This window comes from Ailuropoda melanoleuca, chromosome 15, assembly GCF_002007445.2.
Source record: "Ailuropoda melanoleuca isolate Jingjing chromosome 15, ASM200744v2, whole genome shotgun sequence".
NCBI lineage: Eukaryota > Metazoa > Chordata > Mammalia > Carnivora > Ursidae > Ailuropoda > Ailuropoda melanoleuca.
Genome location: NC_048232.1, coordinates 28,190,381 through 28,214,374, shown reverse-complemented (window position 1 = coordinate 28,214,374; position 23,994 = coordinate 28,190,381). Strand labels below are relative to the sequence as shown.

The window sequence follows — 23,994 nt, the reverse complement described above, 5'->3', positions numbered from 1 at the left end:
TATTAGCAAACCTAATTACTGTTTGGAAGAACAATAGGAGTTTCTTATAGCTCTGTAAACTGTAAGTTGGTCTTCAGTCACCAGTTTCAGACTTTAAGACGGTTGTGTCTGTGTCCCAGTTTTGAAACTGAATCTGTCAGCACTACGTTAGTAGTAGAAGTTAGAAACCTTATAGCGTTCTGCACCTTTTTATATGTGTACAATAGTGCTACTCAGTTGTTAGAGAAAATACCTGGTGATTTAGGTATTAAAGCATGCTACCTTATGAGACTCTAAGATACACCTGGTATATTAGATTAAACTGGGTGAACACACTGCTGATATTCAGAAACTTAGGGAAATGACCAGAAGAAACAACAAACTGAAATGATGGCATCTTTACTAAAAGCAACTGCAATTTTTAATGCAGTTTAGTGACTTTTAGTCAGTATCTGACCTGTGGTATAATGATTAGTTTTAATGTGGCCAAATCAGGTTAGACTTTTCAAAATTGTGGTGACTTTGTTGCTGGTAAACCAGCTATTATTTAGTTAAACACAGTAATGCTACTTCATCACTATCTCCTCGATCATTGCTTGTATCGTAGTATCAAAGTAGAAATAATTACCAGGTGGACTATTTCCAGTGACTGTATATAGAAAGTAGATAAAACATAACAAACCATCTAGAAGGTTCAATTCTGTTCTAACATTATTTTGCTCAGACTCCATCTCCAAAGATAAGCCATACTGTGGTAATAAAAGAAAATTCAGCCTAATTATTTGGAAAGTTTCTCACTTCTAGGCAGAAAACATAACCCAGTCTCAAAAATTAGTGAAATGGGGGAACACCTGGGTGGCTTGGTTGGTTGGGCAACTGCCTTCGGCTCAGGGTCGTGATCCTAGGAGTCCTAGGATGGAGCCCTGCAGGGAGCCTGCTTCTCCCGCTCCCTCTGCCTCTCCCCCTCCTGTGCTCTCCTGCTCTCTCTCTCTTTGTCAAATGAATAAATATTTTTTTTAAAAAATTAGTGAAATGGTACAAACTACCTGCTCTTTATAGAGCATAATATGGCTACTTTACAGATTCTGTTAGGTCTAAAATATTTTCTGAGTTTGAACTGGGAGCTATCCCAGAACTCAGTAGATCAGTTAGTTCAAAAAACTGAAAGTAGGAAATAATGCTTTTGTGAGTCCTGGGTGAACTGAAATACCTGTCAATATTTGAAGTAATCTTCATTTAATTGATTTAAGTGTGTCTTTTGTTTTGGGTTCTGTTAGGCAACTTTAGCAAGTATAGATGCTGAACTTCAGAAACTTAAGGAAATGACCAACCACCAGAAAAAACGAGCAGCTGAGATGATGGCATCTTTACTAAAAGACCTTGCAGAAATAGGAATTGCTGTAGGAAATAATGATGTAAAGGTAAGTACAATAACCAAATACTAAGTATAATTATCAGTGGACAACTCATACTTCTATTTACTACGTACTCTTTACAAAGTTCTTTCATACCCATTATCTCATTCACAACAGCAATGTGTAGTAGATGGTATTAACTTCATTTTAAATAGGCAAGGAAAGAGGAAGAGAATAAGAGGTGTTCCAAAGGCATATTCAGTAAGTATCATTTATTTGGATCCCATGTTTGGTTCTTTTCTCTACCATGTGAAGATTTTGCATTTAGAGGTTGTTAATAAATACTGTATGTGAAAATACGTAACTGGGGCAACAGTGAAGATTAGCTCAGGGAGTAAACTTGTAAATGAATTGGCCTGTGGTTGCTTTTAAATGTTTGAAAAGATAAAAGATGAGCACTAATGAATTTTTTAAAAGTTTTATTATGAAAAACAGAGTAATACTGTGAACTTCAGAGTTAATAGTAATCAAAATTTTGCAATACCTATTTCAACTATACCTTTTTTTTCTTTTCTAGTCTTTTTTAGGTTACTAACATTGGTTTTGTTAGCACTAGGCATGTGATAAGAAAAGATTAGTGACCTGGTAAATTTCAAAACTTAGACCAAAAAAGCAAACTAAGACTCTTACCTGCAAGCACATGTACATAATACCAAAGATTTGTATGTTGCAGTAGATCTTTGTTTGGACTTTTTCTTCTTGATTAAGGTTTAATGTGTAACAAAGAGAACAGACGTATTCTAGGGTTTATAGTGACAGCCTACTAAGAATAAGAAGCCCAGTTTAACAAGATTTGAAAATGAAATAAAAGTTTTCAATATGGAGGACACATTTCCCTCTGTCAGTTGTTATTCAGAGCTATTGTGTGTTGATGGAGGCAAGGATTCATCTCATTTATCATTTCTTAATGTTGGCTCACACCATTGAGACAAAAGAAAAATGTTGGGTGGCTTGACTTATTCTCTCTTCACTCTCTTCTCTCTTGAGAATGTTCCATCTGAACATTGTGTATCCTGTTGAGGGTGAACTAATGTGAGATGATAGAGCTGTGTGGGAATCTTTCAGGAGGAAAAATAAATTTACTTCGTTATCACTAAACACTAGAGAAGTGTTCAAAATTTGCTTTGCAGATTTGCAGCTTTTTAGAAAGTCTTCCCATTTTATGTTCAACTAATTCTTAATTTAAATGAAAAAGTGGTAAAGAGAGAAAATAAGAGTGGAAATGGCTTATGTTCAGTGCAGAGCCAGTAATAAAATACAGGTTCCTTGACTCCTAGACTGGTTTTTTGTTTTTTTTTTTTTAAAGATTTTATTTATTTATTTGATAGAGATAGAGAGCCAGCGAGGGAGGGAACACAGGCAGGGGGAGTGGGAGAGGAAGAAGCAGGCTCATAGCGGAGGAGCCTGATGTGGGGCTTGATCCCATAATGCTGGGATCACACCCTGAGCCAAAGGCAGATGCTTAACAGCTGTGCCACCCAGGCGCCCCTGGTTTTTGTTTTTTTTTTTTCCCACTATACTGTTGTAGCATTTTGAAAACAAGTCAGCCTTGCAAATAGGTTCTTTTAAAAGAAAATCTGTGGAGTCTTAATATTGTTGTCATTTGTATGTAATTCTTTTTCTCTTAACATCTCATTAAGCACTGCTTGAGCTTTATTAACTTTTTGTGTTTTTTACATTATGGTTCACTCTGTGTTACACAGTTTATGGATTTTGACAAATGTATGTTATAGAACCACCATTACAATATAGTTACTTACGTAGAACAGTTTCACTTCCCTTACAAATCCCTTGTGCTTTTTACCCTACTAATCCCTCTCCCTTGAACAGCAGCCAGTGATCTTTTCACTATCTGTATAGTTTTGCCTTTTCCAAAATACCGTATAGCTTGAATAATACAGTATTTGTCCTTTTCAAACTGGCTTAATTTTCTTAGCAGCATGCATTTAAGTCATTTCATGGCTCGATAGCTCATTTCTTTTATCACCACGTATTCCACTGTATAAATGTACCAGTTTGTTATCCGTTCATCTGTTGAGGGCAATTACACATAAAGCCACTGTAAACATTCATGTGCAAATTTTCCTGTGGACATAACTTTTCTATTCAGTTGGGTAAAAATACCTAGGAGCATGATTGCTGGATCAAATGTTAAGAGTTAGCTTTGTAAGAAACCCCCAAGGTGGCTATAGCATTTTGTATTCCAACCAGCAATGAATGAGAGCTCTTGTTACTTCACATCCTCACAAGTATTTGATGTCAGCAGTTTTTCGGTTTGGGATGTATAGTGTTAATCTCATTGTTTTAATATGCAGTGGAATTGTTTGTTTTCTTGAGTTTTAAAGAGATCTCTGTGTTTTGGGTAACAGTCCTTTACAGGTAGGTGTTTTGCAAATATTCCTCCCAGTCTGTGGCTTATCTTTTCATTCTCTTAACAGTGTCTTTTACAGAGCAGAAGTTTTTAATTTTAAATTTCAGCTTACAAAATTTTTCTTTCTGATTGCATTTTTGGCGTTGTATCTAAAACTTGTCTCCAAACCCAAGGTCACCTAGATTTTCTCCTTTGTTTTGGAGGTTTTTGGTTTTATATTTACATTTACGTCTGTGATCATTGGAGTTAATTTTTCTTTTTTCTGCAAGGTATAATGTCTGTCAAGCTTCATTATTTTATGTATGGATGGATAGTTTTTCTATTACAGCTTACTGAGAAAAACTGTCCTTTCTCATTGGATTGCCTTTGCCCCTTTGTCAGAGATCAAGCGACTGTATTCGTGTGTGTCTATTCCTGGGCTCTATTTTGTTCCAGTTACCATCTGTTCTTTTGCCAGTACCACACCATCTCCATTACTCTGGCTTTATAATAAGTCTTGAAGAGTAGTGTCAATCCTCTGACTTCGTTGTTCTTTAGTAGTGTTTGGCTGCTCAAGATTTTTCGCCTTTCCATTTAAACTTTAGAGTCTGTTTGTTGATACTATAAAATAAACTTTCAGGGATTTTGATTAAGATTATGTTAAATCCGTAGATCAAGTTGGGAAGAACTGACATCTTAATATTGAGTCTTTCTATCCATGAATATGGAATATCTCCCATTTATTTAGTTCTTCATTGATTTCTTTTGTCATATTGATTTTATACTTATTGTATTACGTTTATGCCTAAGTATTTCTTTATTCTTTTCATTCTAATGTCTGTGCCACTGTGTTTTTAATTTTACATTCCCTTGTTCATTGCTGGTATAGGAATGTGACTTTTATATGTTAATCTTGTATTCTGCAATGTTAATTATAATGGCTTATTAGTTCTAGGAGTGTTTGTTTTTTTTCTTTAAACGATCATATTCTCTGCAAACAAACATAGTCATTTCTTCCTCCTCAGGCTCCACTTAATATTGACACTGATTACTAGAATTTTGTAATGAAACTCAGGAAACTTAAGGAATGTACAGTCACCACAGTTCTTCTTTGCCAAGCTTAAAAGTCATCCTTTCTCTGCCCTTAAACATCCTTATTTGTTAAGTTTTAAATTGGGCTTACATACGATTAGCAGTGAAGAGGAAATCTAAAAATTGTAAAAGCAGATGTCATCAGTTCGTTTTTAGGTTGCATTTGTTGTTTTCCCTTGTAAGCATGTGTTAGCTTAAGTTTTCCTTGCCGTTTATTAAAAATAATATTTAATGAAAGAAAAACTCCATACTTTTCATGAATATTCAGTGATACTTACTTCGTTAAAAGATATTGGAGTCCAGAGCGCCTGGGTGGCTTAGTCGGTTAAACGTCTGCCTTCGGCTCAGGTCACGATCCTGGGGTCCTGGGAACGATCCCACATCGGGCTTCCTGCTCCCCTACTTGTGTGCATGCCTGCTCTCTCTTTGTCAAATTAAAAAAAAAAAAGATTTTGGAGTCTAGTTGAGTAACCACAAACTGGACATTTTTGTTTTTAATTTTTTATTTACAGCAGCCTGAGGGAACTGGCATGATAGATGAAGAATTCACTGTTGCAAGGCTCTACATTAGCAAAATGAAGTCAGAAGTAAAAACAATGGTAAAACGCTGCAAACAGTTAGAAAGCACACAAACTGAGAGCAACAAAAAAATGGAAGAAAATGAAAAGGAATTAGCAGCATGCCAGCTTCGTATCTCTCAAGTATGTATTACACAACCCTGTTTCTTCATTTTTTTGAACAGCCATGTATACATTTTATTGATTATAAAAATTTTAAGGAAAACGACCTTCTATGGGTTATTTTGGGTAACAATAAAAAGGTTAACTCAATTAGTTTTTCCTAGGTTCGCTGCAGTATGATATGAGCGAATTTAACTGGGTTATATTTACTGATATGTATATGTTATATTTAGAAATTTACTAGGAAGATGTGACTGATTTGGCTATTTAAAAATTTAGAAGAATTCTAGGGTAGACAGCTGCAGAACCAGTTTTCTGGCTTTGGCAACTGAATGGATGTGGCCATTCACCAAGATAGGAGTTGTAGAAGTAGGGAAAGAGAATAATGTTAGATGGAGATACTAGTAAGAATCTCTCATAGTTCAGCTTTCAGTACCTTAGTTTGCAAGTGTTATAAGCTATCCAGGGGACAATTTCATTAATTAAATTCTTCATCATCGTAATGTTGTATGTTTAGATATATAGAGAAAACCTGCTAACTTTCAAGTTACCCTTAAGAACTAAATGTGTGCATGAGATTGTTTTGCACTTCACATCAGTATATTTTTCCCAAAAGCATGAAGCCAAAATCAAATCATTGACTGAATACCTTCAAAATGTGGAGCAAAAGAAAAGACAGCTGGAGGAATCTGTCGATTCTCTTAGTGAAGAACTAGTCCAGCTTCGAGCACAAGGTATTAGCTTTTGATTTTTTTATGAGTTTTTCCTATATTCTTTCTTTAGTATAATTGTAGTAACTTATATTCACACTGATAGAGAATAGTAGGATTATGGATAAACTTAGAACATAAACAAATAATATAATGGTTTTGAAACCTATTTTTGAAACTGTGTTTGAATATGGAAGTGGCCAATCTAGGAATTTCCCACAAAATTATGAGGGGTGTGTGTGTGTGTGTGTAGATCTTAACATTGGGGTTATAGAAAGCTATCTCAGTCCCTGCCGTGTCCTAACCCATCTGTTCCAGGATTAGCCAAACAAAGTAAAGGAAACCATAGTATTAACACGAAGGATTTAACTATATTGTTACTAAACATGTTTTGAGCTGGGAGAGCAAGATTTACTGTGTGGCATTTAGATAATTTAAAGTCAAGTACTGCTAAGCAAAAGATCCCTCATAAAACCTATTGGCTTCTTGGTTTATAGGAAAAACTTATTATAAGGCTTATTTCTTTTCCTGTTTTCTCTCTCTGCCCAAACAGAGAAAGTACATGAAATGGAAAAGGAGCACTTAAATAAGGTTCAGACTGCAAATGAAGTTAAGGCAAGTTTGATGTAACATTGGATTCTAATGACTTTAATCCATTATTCTTAATCTTGATTAATCTGATTTAAATCTTTTTCCCCCAATAACTTTAGCAAGCAGTTGAACAGCAGATCCAAAGTCACAGAGAAACACATCAAAAACAGATTAGTAGTTTGAGAGATGAAGTTGAGGCAAAAGAAAAACTCATCACTGATCTTCAAGAGTGAGTATACTTTTCTTCCCTCTGAGATATTAGAAGCTAACTCAGAAAGATTGAATAGCAAGAGTAAATAATAGAGTACTGATGGACAATATATCCTTTTAGAAATCTGCATTTTTCATTGAAATTGCCATTTTGACTTGAACGTAAAGAATCTTTGCTCTTACGAGCATAACTTCTGAGTTCCAGATAAAATTTTAAAAAATTGGGCACTTGGGTGGCTCAGTTGGTTGAGCGTCTGCCTTCGGCTCAGGTCGTGATCCCGGGGTCCTGGGATCGAGCCCCGTATCAGGCTCCCTGCTCAGTGGGGAAGTCTGCTTCTCCCTCTCACTCTCCCTCTCCCAAATAAATAAAAGATTTTTAAAAATTAACTTCTTTTTAAAAAATTTCTTAACAGAGAAAAACCTTAGAAATTGTGGGGTTTAGAAGGTTGGGGTTTTTTTTAAGTTTTATTTTAATTCAATAAGTTTTTTTTTTTTAATAGCTGTATGCTTGGTTTTTCTGGAAGACATTTTCTCTATTTCCATAGCCATATGCATACATAGCCTAGAATTTATAGAAATTGGGAGGTCTGCAACTAAATCATGATTTGAGTAGGAACCAGAGGAGAGTAACAAAAAATGACAAATTTTAATATGTGGGTCTTAATGTTAATACCTTAATGATAAATACAGAACGAGATTCATAGTTTCAAACCAAAATATGAAAAATATTTTTATGACTGAAAGCAGCCAGGTCCTCTTCCTTTCTTTTCTTCCCCTACAGGGACAGGATAACAGGTGGTCTTGAGTATTTCAATAGTAAAAATAGAGAATTTAAGAATTTGGAAAATTTTTTTTTTTTTTAAAGATTTTATTTATTTATTTGACAGAGATAGAGACAGCCAGCGAGAGAGGGAACACAAGCAGGGGGAGTGGCAGAGGAAGAAGCAGGCTCATAGTGGAAGAGCCCGACGTGGGGCTCGATCCCAGAACGCCGGGATCACGCCCTGAGCTGAAGGCAGACACTTAACCGCTGTGCCACCCAGGCGCCCCAAGAATTTGGAAAATTTTTAATGGTGCCATTCAGCACATTGATACTGTGTTGTGTTTTTTTGACATCGATATTGTGTTATGTTTTTTTCTTTTGTCAGCCAAAACCAGAAAATGATGTTAGAGCAGGAACGTCTGAGAGTAGAACATGAGAAGTTGAAAGCTACAGATCAGGAAAAGAGCAGAAAACTACATGAACTTACGTGAGTAAATGTTTTAATTCAAGTTTAAAAATAAAAACTATGGGTGCCTGAGTGGCTCAGTAAGTTCAAGTGTCTACCTTCGCCTTAGGTCATGATCCCAGCGTCCTGTGGTTAATCTCTCCACTGGGCTCCATGCTCGGTGGGGAGCCTGCTTCTCCCTCCCCCTTTGCCTGCCACTCCTCCTGCTTGTGCGATCTCTCTCTCTCTCTCACTCACTCACTCACTCACTCACTCTCACTGTCTTTCTCTCTCAAATAAATAAATTCTTAAAAAATAATTAAATAAATAAATTAGAGGATTGCAGGCATTGCTCTTGGATGTATCCAGTGGACACATTTTTAAGTTTGTATAGGCTAAAGGGTGTTTTTCTTAAACTTTCTGAGTTAAATACATACCTTAAAATTTGCAATGTATTGTCTTGTACTTAAGCAAAAGCAAGATCCTGTATTCTTCACTGATGGTAGGTTCAGATTTCTGTGTGTTAACCTGCTTCCTATTTCTGTGCCGCCATATTACTTCAAGATTCATTGTAAAAATATACCTTAAATGACATTAAGTCATTTAGAAGATTTCAGGATCTGCCACAAAAACTGACTTTTTGTGAAATTCGATCTTGAATAAAAGAACATTATTGTTCCAGCCTTATCTTTTGAACAGAAATTTTCACCATTTACTTTTCCTAATGTACTAGCCAGTACTCAGTTTTCTAGAATCTTAGGTAGAAAACTCATGATTATAACTTTACACATCTTAAATTTATGAGAGATGATTTATAAATGGAACTGCTCTTATTAGGATGGTCACATGTCAAGACCAGCTCAGATCTGGTTTTATACATACTCTGCTGAATCTCAACTATAGTTCTGTTTAGAATAATTTTAATATAAAATACATAAAATGTTTTAGTCTCCAATAATTTATAATTTCTAATTCCCAGTTAATCAGAATTATTTTGTATAAGTAGTAGTGTGTTCTGTGTGGCATATTCTAAAATATAAAAACCATTCCTTCCTTATTCTTTGAATTCTACATTTTATTTCATATTTTCCACTACTATTGTGTGGGAGGGGTTTTTTTTCCCCCTAGATTTAGAAGGAGATTGAAAGGCATATAAAAATTTATTTGAAAAGTATAACTTCATGGAATCAAAGTTGAAAAATACGTGTATGTTCTGTTGTTTAGAGTCATGCAAGATAGACGAGAACAAGCAAGACAAGACTTGAAGGGTTTAGAAGAGACGGTGGTAAGAAAAACTTGAAAATAAATGATACTGGGATGTTCAGTGGGTTTCCCCTTGGTTATACTAAATATTTAAAAACCAAATTCCAAAAACATTGCTGTTCTTAATTCAAGGCGAAAGAACTTCAGACTTTACACAACCTGCGGAAGCTCTTTGTTCAGGACCTGGCCACCAGAGTGAAAAAGGTAATAAAATAATACTGTGGTGGGTATTTATATAAATGGTGCTTACTATGTCTAAATACTTATATTCGTAAGTGAAGTAATTTTACATTGTCATAGTAATTTTTGTGTAGTTATGGTTAGATTTTTTTTTTTTAACTTTTAATGTTTTTGTAGGATTCATTGACCTTCTTTTTTCTTTTCTTAGAGTGCCGAGATCGATTCTGATGACACTGGAGGCAGTGCTGCTCAAAAGCAAAAGATCTCCTTTCTTGAAAATAATCTTGAACAACTCACTAAAGTGCACAAGCAGGTAATAAAGAATCTATTTTATGGTAGCTGCAACATTATAAGAAAAAAAATTGTGGAGTGGCAAGTGTTTGAATATTTCAGAGGCCTACGGAATTTTCATACCCTGAGCTGTTCCATTATTTTATTTAGCAATTATATAAATAAATCGCTAGCAGTTTCTGGGGGAGTTGATGTTTTTAACAACCCTTTTATCAAGAAGCCAATGAAAATGGGTATTATTTATTTTCTAGGATTTTGGCTTAGTTTTTCTCATTTGTTATTCATGATACTTTTTAAATCTTCAATAGATAGGACTTTGCAGTTAAAATACAGTCTTTTTTGTCTTTTGCCGTTTAATGCCCCGGAGTGTGAAATATATAAAATAATGAGGCAGATCATTTTTTTAGAAAATTAGTGCTTACTGTATGGGTCTTTGTTTTTGTTGTTGTTTTCCTTTTTTGTGGCTTGATACGTAATTTAATTATGTTTTTTAGCATACTGAATTGTTATACATCTTTGTTAGTGTATATGTGATGTTTGTACTAAAGGGAATCTTAGCCCTTTTTGCTTTCCACACTTACTTTAACACTTAAAATGGTATTTACCAGATGAGTACCTTACCGAAGAGACCTAACACTGTGTTACATCTTATTGTCATTGCCTAATGGGGAGACAGAATAATCTTCCCCTTGACCCCCCAAAATTGAATGAATGAAATATCTTTGTGAGAAATACATATGTAGATGATATGTATGGATGTATGTATTTTTTCATTTTGCTGCCTAAGTTAAATTAGCTAAATGGAAAATGTTAATATAAAATGTAGTATTACCATTTTTCTAAAGGGAGATTATGAAATGTTCTTATTTTTTCAAATCGTCTTGTTAAAGCTGAACTCCTTATTTTCTTTATGTGCCTTTAGTTGGTACGTGATAATGCAGATCTTCGCTGTGAACTTCCGAAGTTGGAAAAGCGACTTAGAGCTACAGCTGAAAGAGTGAAAGCTTTGGAGTCAGCACTGAAAGAAGCCAAAGAAAATGCATCTCGTGATCGCAAACGCTATCAGCAGGAAGTAGATCGTATAAAGGAAGCAGTCAGGTCAAAGAATATGGCCAGAAGAGGACATTCTGCGCAAATTGGTTAGTAGAATACCTTAAAACCTTTTAAACTGCTTGGTTTGAATGTTTTTATTTACTTGAAAACATAATCTGATTGACTGATTATGTGTTGTCATGGTGGTATTTGTCTGTCTTTATTTCTAATTTACCAAAGAGTGGCGTTGTTGGGAATGAAGAGCAAATTGAGGAATAGCTACATTTACAGGACAAGAAGATAAATAAGAACTAGATAAGCATGCAAGAGTGGTCAGGAAGAGGTGAAACTATTATAGAGAGCATTCTTAAAGCGAGAAGAGACTTGAAAGAAAATAAGTTGTCAGCAATAATATTACGTGCTTTAGAATAATCATACAGGAATAAGGTTTTTAAGAGGCTAGGGATTATATAGGTCCTGGTGAAAAGGATGTAACCAAAAAGAAAAGAGGAATTTTCTGAGGAACAGAACGTCAAAGAAACACTACATTTGGGAATCGTGAATGAAGAGGAGAGACCTAAACCGTCACTACAGTCGTGTTAAGATTTATTCTAAAGTCAGTTCTTCTTTTTTGTATTAGCTAAACCTATTCGTCCTGGGCAACATCCAGCAGCTTCTCCAACTCATCCAAGTGCAATTCGTGGAGGAGGTGCATTTGTTCAGAACAGCCAGCCAGTAGCAGTTCGAGGTGGAGGAGGCAAACAAGTGTAATTGTTACACATTACCCACAGGTTTGTAGTTTATATCTGGCTTTTGAATCATAGCTCTACATGGAAATGTTCAGCCATTGGTTGCTAAATACTGCTTTTTTTGTATTCTCATATTAGTTGGTTTTTTTTAATGTATGTGATTATAAAAATAATTGGCATGTTTTCTTCTAGTCTTTTTTTCATAGTTCAGATCATACTATATTTTCAAATTTGTGTTCTTAATGTTTTTAACCTAACATACTGGATTATTTTTAAAAGCTCTTATATTCTGTCTAATTGATATACCATGGTTTATAACTGTTCCCCTCTATTGGACATTTAATTTAAGTCATTTTTTTCTTCTATATTTAATATAAAATGCCTCACATTTCAAATTTCATTTATGGAAATTTCAATTTGGAAAATTTCAAGTGTGAAATACCTTTTTGTGTTCCTTCACCTTTTAGATTATTTTCAGAAGATTCCCAGAAGTGGAATTAAAAGAAAGTGTGAACATTTTTAAGGCCCTTGAGACATTTTAATACACTGCTCTCCAGGAAGACTAGGCCAAATGTCATCTTAGCCAAGGATACTGTCCATTTTCTTGGATCTTTGCCAGCATTGAATATTAATAGTTTTTAAGCTTTTGTTTTTAATAGTCCAAAATAAGCATCTTGTTGGTTTATTAAGAACTTGGGAATTTTTTTCATATATTTATTGGCTTATTTATGTTTTCTTTTTTTGAGTTATTTCTGTGTCCTTTTCCATTTACCTGTTGCTGGTTTTCCTAACAGATTTATGTCTTACTTGTTTCTAATCATATGAGTAATGTCTGTTCCTTGTAGGAGGATAAAGACTTAACCACAAAGTAGGAGATATGTATCATCCAGAGATACCACCCAGTATATTGTGTGTATCTTTCTGGTGCTTTCTTTGCATATTATAATCTTTAATTTTAAGGGGCGCCTGGGTGGCTCAGAAGGTTAAGCATCTGCCTTCGGCTCAGGTCATGACCCCACAGTCCTGGGATCAAGCGCTGCATTGGGCTCCATGCTCAGCAGGGAGCCTGCTTCTCCCTCTGACTGCTGCTCCTGCTTGTGCTCTCTCTCTGACAAATAAATAAATGAAATCTTTTTTTTTAATCAGTTAATTTTAAACTGTTGATGAATACTCTTATACTGCTAGTACATATGTTCTTTTGTAGCCTGCTTTTTTAATTTAGCAGTGTGTTCTGAACACTTTCTTGTACAATACAACTAATTAGTTAATAAGCTGCCTAGTGTTCCATCATATAGCAGAAACTCAGATTTTTATTGTTTAGAAAATCCCCAGATGTATTTATGCTTTGGATACTAAAACTATAATTTTGATAGTTAATTATTTCTGACCAATACTAAAGCAAGATGCAAATAAATTGACTTATTTTTACTTTGACATACTGAATAAGATCAGCTCTCAGTTTGAGTAGAGAAGTAAGCAGTATTCTGAAGAAATCACATTTCCCAATAATCTCATAAAGTTTTTTGTCCATACAAACATTGTGAAAAGAGTACAGACATTGGAGTTCCATCAAAGTACAGACATCTAAAGTTTGAATGCCAACTTTTCTTTTTTTATGAACTTCAGCAAGTTACTTTTTTAGTATTTAATTCTTGTTTTGACTCCTTTTAAATTTCGTAAGCATAAAAGTAAATTATGTATTTATGGTCTAAAACTAATGTATCTACAAAACAGAACATTTTTTCCATAACCACAATAACATTATTGCACCTAACAAAATATTTTTAATATTATCTAATAATACCAGTCCATATTCACATTTCTCTAGTTTTTCCCCCTAAGACCTTTATAGCTGGTTTATCTAAACCAGAGTATAATCCACGACCGCTGTTTACATTTGGTTAGACCTCCTAACAATCTCCCCTTTTTAGTGAAGAGATCAGGCCAGTTTTCTTGAGCATAAGCCTCCTCTGGGTGTGTGTTTTTGTTTAATAGCCTTGTTCCTCTATTCCCTGTATAATGAAAGCATGTATTAGATGGGGCATAAGGATGTTTAACAAGACTACCAAGTAAAGTAATATGTGTTTAATATTGTGTCAAATCCATAGACCTACAGTAGATCATTTTCCTGCCAATTAGAAATGGCCTCTGTTTTCCCCATTTGGATTAATAACTTGTTGAGACCGTTTGTTAGTGAAATGAAAGTCACTCCTGAGAATTGTACAAGTTAAAACCTTGCTACCTGGTACAGAGCCAGGTGTTCAGTAAGAGGCAAGCTGCCTTTTCTGGAAGTAGATAGATGGCCAAAGGAATTTTCACAGCGTAAATGTAGATACAGATAAGAGTTGATTCCTTTTGGGTATTGTCCTCACATTAGAATTCATGTGTGACTTTGAACTCCTGTCTCATTTGCAGAGAGGATAGACCAGGGTCTTTTTTAAATATAACTAAGTTTTAGCTAGAGAGTAGAATTCTGATCCCAGTGTAATGACAGCAGTTTAGCACATGAGGGAGGTAGCTAACCTAGCCAGATTAGGTTTTTAAGACTTGAAGTAATAATTACAGAAGTATAGTTGATTAGTGGATTGTTTCTTTGCTGGTGCAAAGGATAGTGGTTTTTATTTTTTAAAGCCTTGCATCAGTCAGTCTTAAACCATGATTGAGGAGTATATAAACCTCATAAGTGATAAATTGTTGAAAAATTAAATAATATGTAGAGAAATTTTTAAATTATTTTTTAATTATTAGGCAAGACATTTCAAAACCTTGGGTTTATTTCTGGGAAGGATGACAGTGTATTAATAATACCAATTCTTTTAGAACCCAGGTTTACATAGCTGGTCTTCTGGGTTGCTTAATACTTTCAACAAGTTGAGTTTTCCTGAACACATAAGTAAATAGGTAGTTTAATACAAGGATGCCTCCAGGTGACAACAGTTGGAATTGTTTATTTCACTGTTACTTTTCCTACTGTATGTGCCTCTAGTTTATACCTATCCCTCTCCCCCACCCCCACTTTTTTTTTTTTTTTTTTTTACAGTTACCATGAACATAACATTGCTTAGTTCATGGTCTTTGGTTTAAGGATGTCACTGACACTGTCTACTGACTTCCATTTTATTAACCCATCTTTTGCTTTTTTAAAAAAATGTAATTCCTACATATGCTCACTCATAACTCTTGGGGAGAAGAAAAAGAAAGGGCTGACATTTTAAGCATTGTACTGTTTATAAACTACTTAGAAGCTAAATAAAAACAAAAGGAATCAAATCATTTAATATTGCCATCTTTTTAATTTGGGGGAAGTGGTCTAAGCTATTGGCTAAAATGTTTTTAAATATATTGGTATGTTTTATTGTTTCTTTTCATGATTATTTCAAACTAGTTTTATATAAATAAAGATATCTTATTTCTCATCTATTTTCAGGCATTGGAAATAATTGAAGTATGAAGAGGACATAATATCAGGCAGAGTCATTCAGTGACTATAACCTCTACCCCCTGGGAATTGTAGAATTATAACCTTTTTTAAATGTATAAATTATACCTGGCCTGTACAGCCGTTTCCTACCCTCTCTTCTTGTAAACTCTGCTGCTTCCCAACACAACTAGAGTGCAATTTTGGCGTCTTAGGAGGGGAGAAAATGACAGTTTACAACTGTGGTCCTATTTATTACACAGTTTGTCTTCGTGTCTTAAATTTAGTCTTCACTGTGCCAAGCTAACTGTACCATATAGGATTGTGCTTTTTGTACTTGGTTTTTGTTTGTTTATGTTTATTTTTTAATCTCAGTTTAAGTAACCTAGCTGCTACTGCTGCTTATTTTTCTTTTCTTAGTAAAATGTCTTCCTTACTTTAGGGAAAATGGAACATTTAGATTAAATGTCTTAAATTTCACCACTTAAAACACTACATGCCCACAAAATATATCAGGTCGGTACTGTACTTTAAAATCCCTTGAAATGATTTCAGAGTTAAAATTATTTGTATCATGTCTGAAGTTTGCTTCTGAAAACTGAGCACTGAAACCTTGAAACTGCGTAACAAGGCATTTGAGACTGAGCACGGCTACTTAATTCTCTTCATGAAATGCCTGTTGCTGAATTATCTCGAATAGAAATATTTTATAATATCAAAAGCAAATCTCCGTTTAAGAAAGAGGGTTTGGAGGAGGAATTCTATTTCTCTTCTGAGTTCTATAATCAACGTGGTTTGATGGAATGAAAACACGCTGCTTCGTTCTGGTGAGCCTGCTAATAATATAAGAATTGGACAGGTATTAATTTGTCATCTTAATATAGTGAAATGAATTAAGATACTACAGGATTAAACAGCATTTATATTGTTAACTACTGTATTGGTTGACTGAATTGAGAGCCAATGGAAATTGAGCAAAAGTGTGGAAGAACTTAATGGTGAGCTTATAAATCTGTAGGTGAGTTTTGGTCTGAAATCCCTGAGGTGTTTTTAACCTGCTACACTAAGTCATACACTATAATTTATTTCTTGTTTAGTTAGTCTAGAAATAGTAAAGTGCAAGTCACTAATAATCCTCAAATTTTGTTGGTTATAGCCCATAATTTCATAATTCATACTAAGTGTATCCGTTTTTGCCGCTTCCTCAGCTGATTAAACGACGTCAAAAGCTTATTTTCGGAAGCTCTAAACATAATAGGGCGAGAGATTTCAATATTTGCTTCATCTGTGTGTGGGGTGACTGCACCTATATTAGCAGAAATTTGCAGAGAATGACGATTTAAGGTGATTCAGTCAGTAGAGAAAAGTTGGAAAATTCTGTGTTAGAATTTGGCTGGCAGAATTAACTTTTTGAAAAAGTTTTATACACAGATATTTGTATTAAATTTGGAGCCATAGTCAGAAGACTCAGATCATAATTGGCTTATTTTTCTATTTAACTATTGTAATTTCCACTTTTATAATAGTTTTGATTTAAAAGATAAATTTATTTATTTATTTTTTTAACAGTCACAAGTCCTTGCTGTTGTAGTCTGCAACCTTTAAAATGATTGTGTTGCTTTTTGGATTGGTCAAAAGAAACACTCCAGAAATTGAGATGAAAACTTGGTGTGCAGCAAGATTGAAGTAATACTGTAAACTAAAAAGAAAGTGCTATAGCCTGTTGATGGTGATAGTTTTCTAAATGGAGAAACATTGGGTGCATTCACGTTTATATTTTGTTTTCAAAAGAAAGCTTGTTTCTTCAGTATTCTTAAGCAGAATTTTTTTTCTCTTTTATCTGAACATTATGGTAGTTTCATTCTTGTAAGTTGTATCACGGGTATTGGTGCTGTGTAACAATTGTAACTAGCATGTGGTTCAGAATACACAATGTTAGGGTTTTTTAAATATCAAAATGGTTCTTTTCTATTTATAATTTCAGACTTTCACAAAGTGTACAAAGAATTTCATAAATTAGCTTTCAGTGAACTGCTCTTTTTGCTATGGTAGATCATTAAACACAGCATTTACTTTTATAAATGGAAATTTCTGATCATCTAGAACACTGACACTTATTTCAATTTGCGGTGTCTTTTTTTTGTGTGTGTGACAATATTAACGTTCCTCTGAATGGTATTGATAAATGGTTCAGAAGAGAAACTCAATGAAATAAAAGTAATATTTATTCATGGTGATCAATTAAATTATTTGCCTAAGTTAAGCAAGCTACTGTTCATAACTTTCAATTTGACATAAGGTGACAGAAAAAAATCTGAGTATACCTGTGGAATATGTTGGCTTATTTTCAGTGCTTGAAGATACACTCAAAGATAATTGGTTTGGGAAGACGCCATATAATTTTTAAGTTTTAAGTTAACCTGCATGCTGTAAATGTGTTTTATGTTTAAATAAAGAGGAAAAATTTTTTGAAATGTAATAACTTTCTTAAAACTTATTTGATGAAGTATTAGGTTGATTTTATATGACTAAGTGGCCTTTTGTCTTGCAGATGGTGACTAAAATGTTATATTCGTGTTTATTTTGTCTCCTAATGTGTTGATACTCTTTGGACAGTGGGTATTAAATATGTAGGCTGAAAAATTAAGAGTCAGAAATGAGTCTTCAGTCTCACCTATGTAATTTTAGTGTAGCCTCCCTACATGGTTCTGTTCATCTGAGCCCAATTGTTTTATTAACCTGTATAAGAAGTGTTTGTTTTTCAGTATTTAAGTGGTCCTCAATGGTCATTCAGGCCTAGCTGGAGAAAACTAAAGAAAGACTATTCATGAATTGTAGTGGTGATTTGGCTTTTTGTTGGGGGTGGGGGAGAGGGGTAATATTCTTAAATTCTTTATTATAGAAATCTTTAATCACACATAAAAGCATATAGTAAATAATGAAGATCCAAGTACCTATCACTCAGTTTGAACAATTAATAAGCTCATGGCTAATCTTGTTTCATCCATAACCCTACGTGTGTGTCCCCTCCTCCCTACTATTTTGAAGCAATCCCAGATTACCATATGCATTTATTCATAAATATTTCAGCATATATATTAAAATACATACTCCTTAAAACACACACACACACAGGGGCGCCTGGGTGGCACAGCGGTTAAGTGTCTGCCTTCGGCTCAGGGCGTGATCCCGGCGTTATGGGATTGAGCCCCACATCAGGCTCCTCCGCTATGAGCCTGCTTCTTTCTCTCCCACTCCCCCTGCTTGTGCTCCCTCTCTCTGGCTGTCTCTATCTCTGTCGAATAAATAAATAAAATCTTAAAAAAAAAAACACACACACACACAAATACCATTATCACACACAAAAAATAATTTCCTAAACAAAATTCCGATGTTTATAAACTGTTTGAATCAAGGTCCAATTAAATTCCATATATTCCAGTAGTGTCCCCTCCATTTCTCTTTTTTCCCCTTGTAATTAGTTTAGGAGGTTACAGAACAGCAATATTCTAATTTGATAATTCCTTCGTTTGTTAGTTGCGATAGAGAACTTGCCTTCATCTACTTACCCAGTGATAACAGTTTGTATAGGAAGAACAGGATAAATGATTGATTCTTTTCCTTTACTTGAAAGTTTCAAAACGATCATTTCATTATCATCTTCTATGGTGACGAGTTGCCTTTTTTCGTTGTTTTTGTATGTTATTTGATTATCTTTTAAGAGTGTTCTATGAGCCTCCAAGTCATTTTTCCCTTTCATGGAGAGATTTAAATGGAAACAGAGTCGTTTTTTTTTTTTTTAAGAGTTTATTTATTTATTTGACACAGAGACAGCTAGCGAGAGAGAGACAAGCTGGGGGAGTGGGAGAGGAAGAAGCAGGCTCCCAGCAGAGGAGCCTGATGTGGGGCTTGATCCCAGAACGCTGAGATCATGCCCTGAGCCGAAGGCAGACACCCAATGACTCAGGCTCCCTGGAAACAGAGTCTTAATAAGGTTTATCTCCCACACTGGACACTGATGCAATCTGTCTTACCAGGGCCTCCACTGTGCTAGCCACTTCTGACTCATCCAGATCGCTTCAACCTTAGGACAGAGGGCAGGAGAGTTAACGTGGCCCTGGAGCAAAATTGTGCATGTGTTGTCTGCTACATGTGAGTGTAAACTGCTTTTGGTACTCTTGTAATCTGAAAGGAGCGCATTATATACTGATTTGGCCGGTAGGTATGGGAAGAGAGGGCACAGCAGTTTCAGAGGCTTCTGTTTGGCCTCTGGCATAGCCTGTATCCTGAGGCCAAAGTTGCATATGGGGAGTCCTGCCACTTACTAAGTATGTAAATTCTAGTTACACATGCAGAGACAGAGAAATGACCCAAGAGATGAGTCTGCGGAGCATATATATTTTGTTTTAACTATTCTATATATTCCTCTGCTCCTCGTGATGAGTGTACTCTCTGACCCCCATCACCTCTTTCTTTCCCCTCTCCTCTGGTAACCATCAGTTTGTTCTCTATAGTTACGAGTCTGTTTCTTGGTTTGTCTCACTCTTATATTTTCTTGTTTCATTAGTTTTCTTAAGTTCCACATATGAGTGAAATCATATCCTATTGTCTTTCTCTGACTGACTTCACTTGGCATTATACGCTCTAGATCCATCCACGTTGCAAATGGCAACGTTTCATTCTTTTTTTATGGATAGATAATAATCTATTATATGAATATATACACACACACACACACTATCTTTACCCATTCACCTCTCGTTAGACACAGGGTGTTTTCACAGTTTGGCCATTGTAAATAGTGCTACAATAAACGGGTGCATGTATCCCTTTGAATTAATGTTTTTGTATTTTGAGATAAATACCTATCAGTACAAATCCTGGATCATAGGATGGTACTATTTTTAACATTTTGAGGAACCTCCATACTGTCTTTTACGGTGGCCACACCAGTTCACATTTCCACCTACAGTGCGTGAGGGTTCCTTTTTCTCCACATCCTCACCAATACCTGTTTTCTTGAGTCTTTAAATTTAGCCATTCTGATAGGTGTGAGGTGATCCCTCATTGTGCGTTTCCCTGATGATCAGTGATGTTGAGCATTTTTTCATGCGTCTGTTGGCCATCTGGATGTCTTTGGAGAAGTGTCTTCTGCATGTTTTAAAATTGGATTATTTGTTTTTTAAGGGTTGTATCAGGTTTTTTTTTTTTAAGATTTATTTTTAGAACGAGCAAGTAGGCGGAGGGGAAGGGGCTGAAGGAAAGAATCTCAAGCAGACTCCCCACTGAGCACGGAGCCAAACCCAGTGCTCCATCTCAAGATCCTGAGATCATGACCTGAGCCGAAATCAAGAGTCAGACACTTAACTGAACCACCCGGACCCAGGCACCCTATATCAGTTCTTTATATATTTCGGGTGCTAACCCTTCATCAGATATGTCATTTGCAAATACTTTCTCCCCTTCAGTATACTATCTCTTAGTTTTGTTGACTGTGCTTTCCTGTGCAGAAGCTTTTTATTTTGATGTAGTGCCAAAAGTTTATTTTTGCTTTTATTTCCCTTGCCTCAGGAGACTTAACTAGAAAGATGTTGTTATGGCCAATGTCAAAACAAATTACTGACTGTGCTCCCTACTAGGGCTTTTATGGTTTCATGTTTCACATTTAGGTCCTTAATCCATTTTTGAGTTTATTTTTGTGTGTGGTGAAAGAAAGTGTCCAGTTTCATTCTGTTGCATGTAGCTGTCCAGTTTTCCCAACAGCATTTGTTAAGAGACTTTTTCCAATTGCATATTCTTTGCTCCTTTGTTGATTAATTAACCATATAATTGTGGATTTATTTCTGGGTTTTCGATTCTGTTCCATTGATCTGTGTGTCTATTTTTGTGCCAGTCAGTACCATACTGTCTTGATCCCTACAGCTTTGTAATATAATTTGAAGTCTGGAATTGTGTTATCTCCAGTTTCTTTCTTTTTTTTTTTTTTCAAGATTGCTTTGACTATTAAAGGTCTTTTGTGGATCCATACAAATTTTAGGATTGGTCTAGCTCTGTGAAAAATGCTGTTGGTATTTTGATAGGGATTGCATTACATTTGTAGATTGCTTTGGGTAGCATAGAATTTTAATATTCTTCCAATCCATGAGCATATGCAGTGGTAATATGAGCACTTACATACACATTTGTTACTTGCCCAACACTTCTGTTGTTATTACTGTGCCTGTACATGCAACCCTCCCACTGTGATGATGCTTCAGATTTCTGGGTATCAGTGTCAACCCCGACCTGTGTCCAATAGCCCTCCCTCAAGATATTTGGGTATCCCCCTTTCTCCATTGTACAGTTCTGAATAAATGGCCTTAATTCTTTTTGGGGCCAGATAGGCAATTGTTTTAGTCTGCGTGCTGTGTTGTTACCAGGTCCTTCCTTCTGGGTTCCCACCTCCTTGTTTTGTGTTCTGAGTTAGAAAACTGGCTTGTCTAACTGGGGAAGGGATGTGACTTTATTAGGGCAGCTACCCTCAGCTTCCCTGTCATCTTCCATTATTAATATTTAGGATGGTAAAAACTGCCCATATATGTTGCCATGTGAAAACTAACGTACCAGTTAATTTATTAGTTTTGATGCAATGGTGTTGTAAGATGTTAACATAGGTGAATCTGGGTAAAGGGTATTACGGAATTCCCTCTATTACCTTTTCAACTTTGTAAGTCTAAAATTATTCTGAGATAAAAGGTTTATTTAATAATTTATAAAGCCACAGGAAATGGAGATGACAGCAATAATATTCTGGAAGTTGGAAAGCAAAATTTAGCAGACCCCAGAAACCTGATTCCTAAGCCAACTGCGGGGAATGTCAAGAAGCAACCCAGTATCCCCCCATAGAACTCCCAAATGTTCATGAATATGACATCAAGCACCAGGGGAAGGAGCCTGAATATAGGATTAGTTGAAAGTATGTAGGACTTTCAATTTGGTCCCCAGGTAGGGTCTTTAATTCTCTACAGCTTGGCAAGTGCCTCTCCAACATCCCTTCGTAAGCCTGTGTGTTTATTTAGAAGGGGTGAAACGGGGGTCTTGGGTAAGGTGACTACCGGGAAGGAGTAAGGAGCATGCCAATTATCAATGTATTGCCTCATCCCTAAATTCACCCATAATTGCTATTAGGGGTTGAATTGTGCCCCCCACCCCTTCAATTCCTATGTTAAAATCCTAATCCCTAGTATTTTAGAATGTGACCTTACTTGGATAATGGGGTCTTTTCAGAGGTAATCAAGTTAAAGGTCACCAGAGTGCCTCTAATCCAGTATGTCTGGGGTCCTTATAAAAGACTAATTTGACAGAGGGAAGATGGTGTGAGGAGACACAGGAAGAACACAGCTATCTGCAACCCAAGGAGAGGCCTGGCACAGATCCTACCCTCAGCCCTCAGAAGGAACCTACTCTGCCAACACTCTGATTTTGGACTTCCAGCCTCCTCAATTGTGAGACCATAAATTCCTGTGAAGTCAGCCAGGCTGTGGTACTTGGTTATGGCAGCCTAGCAAACTAATACAACTGGTTACACTACGATATTGAGCTGGACCGTCTAAGCATTTCTCCTTTCTTTCTTAGCTGGCCTGCTTTAGTTTGCTCTTTCTTGTTAATACCGTCTAGATTAGGGAAGTTTTCAGCTACAATTTGTTCAAATATCTCTTCTAGACCTCTTTCTCCACCCCTTTGGGGATGCCAATGATTCTGACGTTGGATCGTTTCATTGAGTCAGTAATCACCCGTAACCTACATTCGTGGGCGTGGATTTTTTTTAAGTCCAGCTTCTATTTTCGCTTTTTCTTCTACTAACCCATCCTCCAATTCGCTAATATGTTCCTCTGCCTCATTTACCCTGGCCGTCAGAGCCTCTAGTTTTGACTGCATTTGGCTCATAGAATTTTTAATTTCTGCCAGATTCACTCTCATTTCCGCCCTTAGAGATTCTATATTCTCCTTAACACTTTCGTTAATACTTTTTTCAAGTCTACACATCATCTTGACCATTGTTACTCTGAACTCCATTTCTGATAATTTGGTTACATCCATATCCATTAGTTCTGTGGCAGAGGCCACAGACTCATTGTCTTTTCTTTGCTGGGGGGACTTCTCCTTCTCGTCATTCTGATGAGGAAAGGTTGCGGGGTTGTCCAGAGCCCAAATTATTGACCAGGACCCAGGCTGTGCGCCCTGGTTTTATAGGGATCTTAGGGATGTGGGCTTCTTGATTTTTCAGCCTGCCTTCTGGGGGAGGGGCCTGCCGCGCCAATACTCAGGCAACTCTGTTTGGGTAGGGTCTCCGTGTCTCCTCAATACTCAGCGCTGGAGATGTTCATTTGTAGAGATCCAGATGTATCTTCCTGCGTCTCAGGCTGATTCTGTGGATGTTCAGGCTGGTCTGGTACCTATCCAACTCGACTCAGGGGACCAGCTGAAAAAGCCTAGGTCTGACCCTGCGGTCCCTACAAGAATGTTCCGCTGGCACTCGGACACGAAGTCAGAGCCTGGACAGCCTTTCAGAGCCCAGAGCTGACAATCTCAATTCACAGGCCTTGGCCCCGGCCCCCATCCTTTCCCTCAGCAAAGACCATCGTCTTCATAACTGCTCACATCCGTTGCAGAGGTCTTCTATTAGTTCCAGGCCACGTTTAGAACACAGGACTCAACCAAGGCCTCCACCATGATCCTCCACAAATGTGACTCAACCATGACAAACCTACGCCATGTCACGTCATAGTGCAATTAGCAAATATTAGATCCAAGGATACAGTATTGAAAGCGGCCAGGGCAAAGAAA

The 23,994-nt window shown here is 36.2% G+C and overlaps 1 protein-coding gene across 1 annotated transcript in view; it reads left to right on the top strand.

The window, feature by feature from the left end:
- The window catches only part of KIF5B (kinesin family member 5B), a 42,415-nt gene extending 24,666 nt beyond the window's left edge, over window positions 1-17,749 (top strand). The window contains exons 15-26 of the mRNA XM_034643655.1: window positions 1,257-1,400; window positions 5,349-5,537; window positions 6,133-6,250; window positions 6,780-6,841; window positions 6,937-7,046; window positions 8,176-8,277; window positions 9,460-9,520; window positions 9,631-9,702; window positions 9,887-9,991; window positions 10,892-11,108; window positions 11,642-11,792; window positions 15,178-17,749. Of these exons, the coding sequence (XP_034499546.1) occupies window positions 1,257-1,400; window positions 5,349-5,537; window positions 6,133-6,250; window positions 6,780-6,841; window positions 6,937-7,046; window positions 8,176-8,277; window positions 9,460-9,520; window positions 9,631-9,702; window positions 9,887-9,991; window positions 10,892-11,108; window positions 11,642-11,772 (1,311 nt within the window). The 3' untranslated portion in view covers window positions 11,773-11,792; window positions 15,178-17,749. The remainder of the gene's footprint in view (window positions 1-1,256; window positions 1,401-5,348; window positions 5,538-6,132; window positions 6,251-6,779; window positions 6,842-6,936; window positions 7,047-8,175; window positions 8,278-9,459; window positions 9,521-9,630; window positions 9,703-9,886; window positions 9,992-10,891; window positions 11,109-11,641; window positions 11,793-15,177) is intronic.
- The last annotated feature ends 6,245 nt before the right edge of the window (window positions 17,750-23,994 follow it).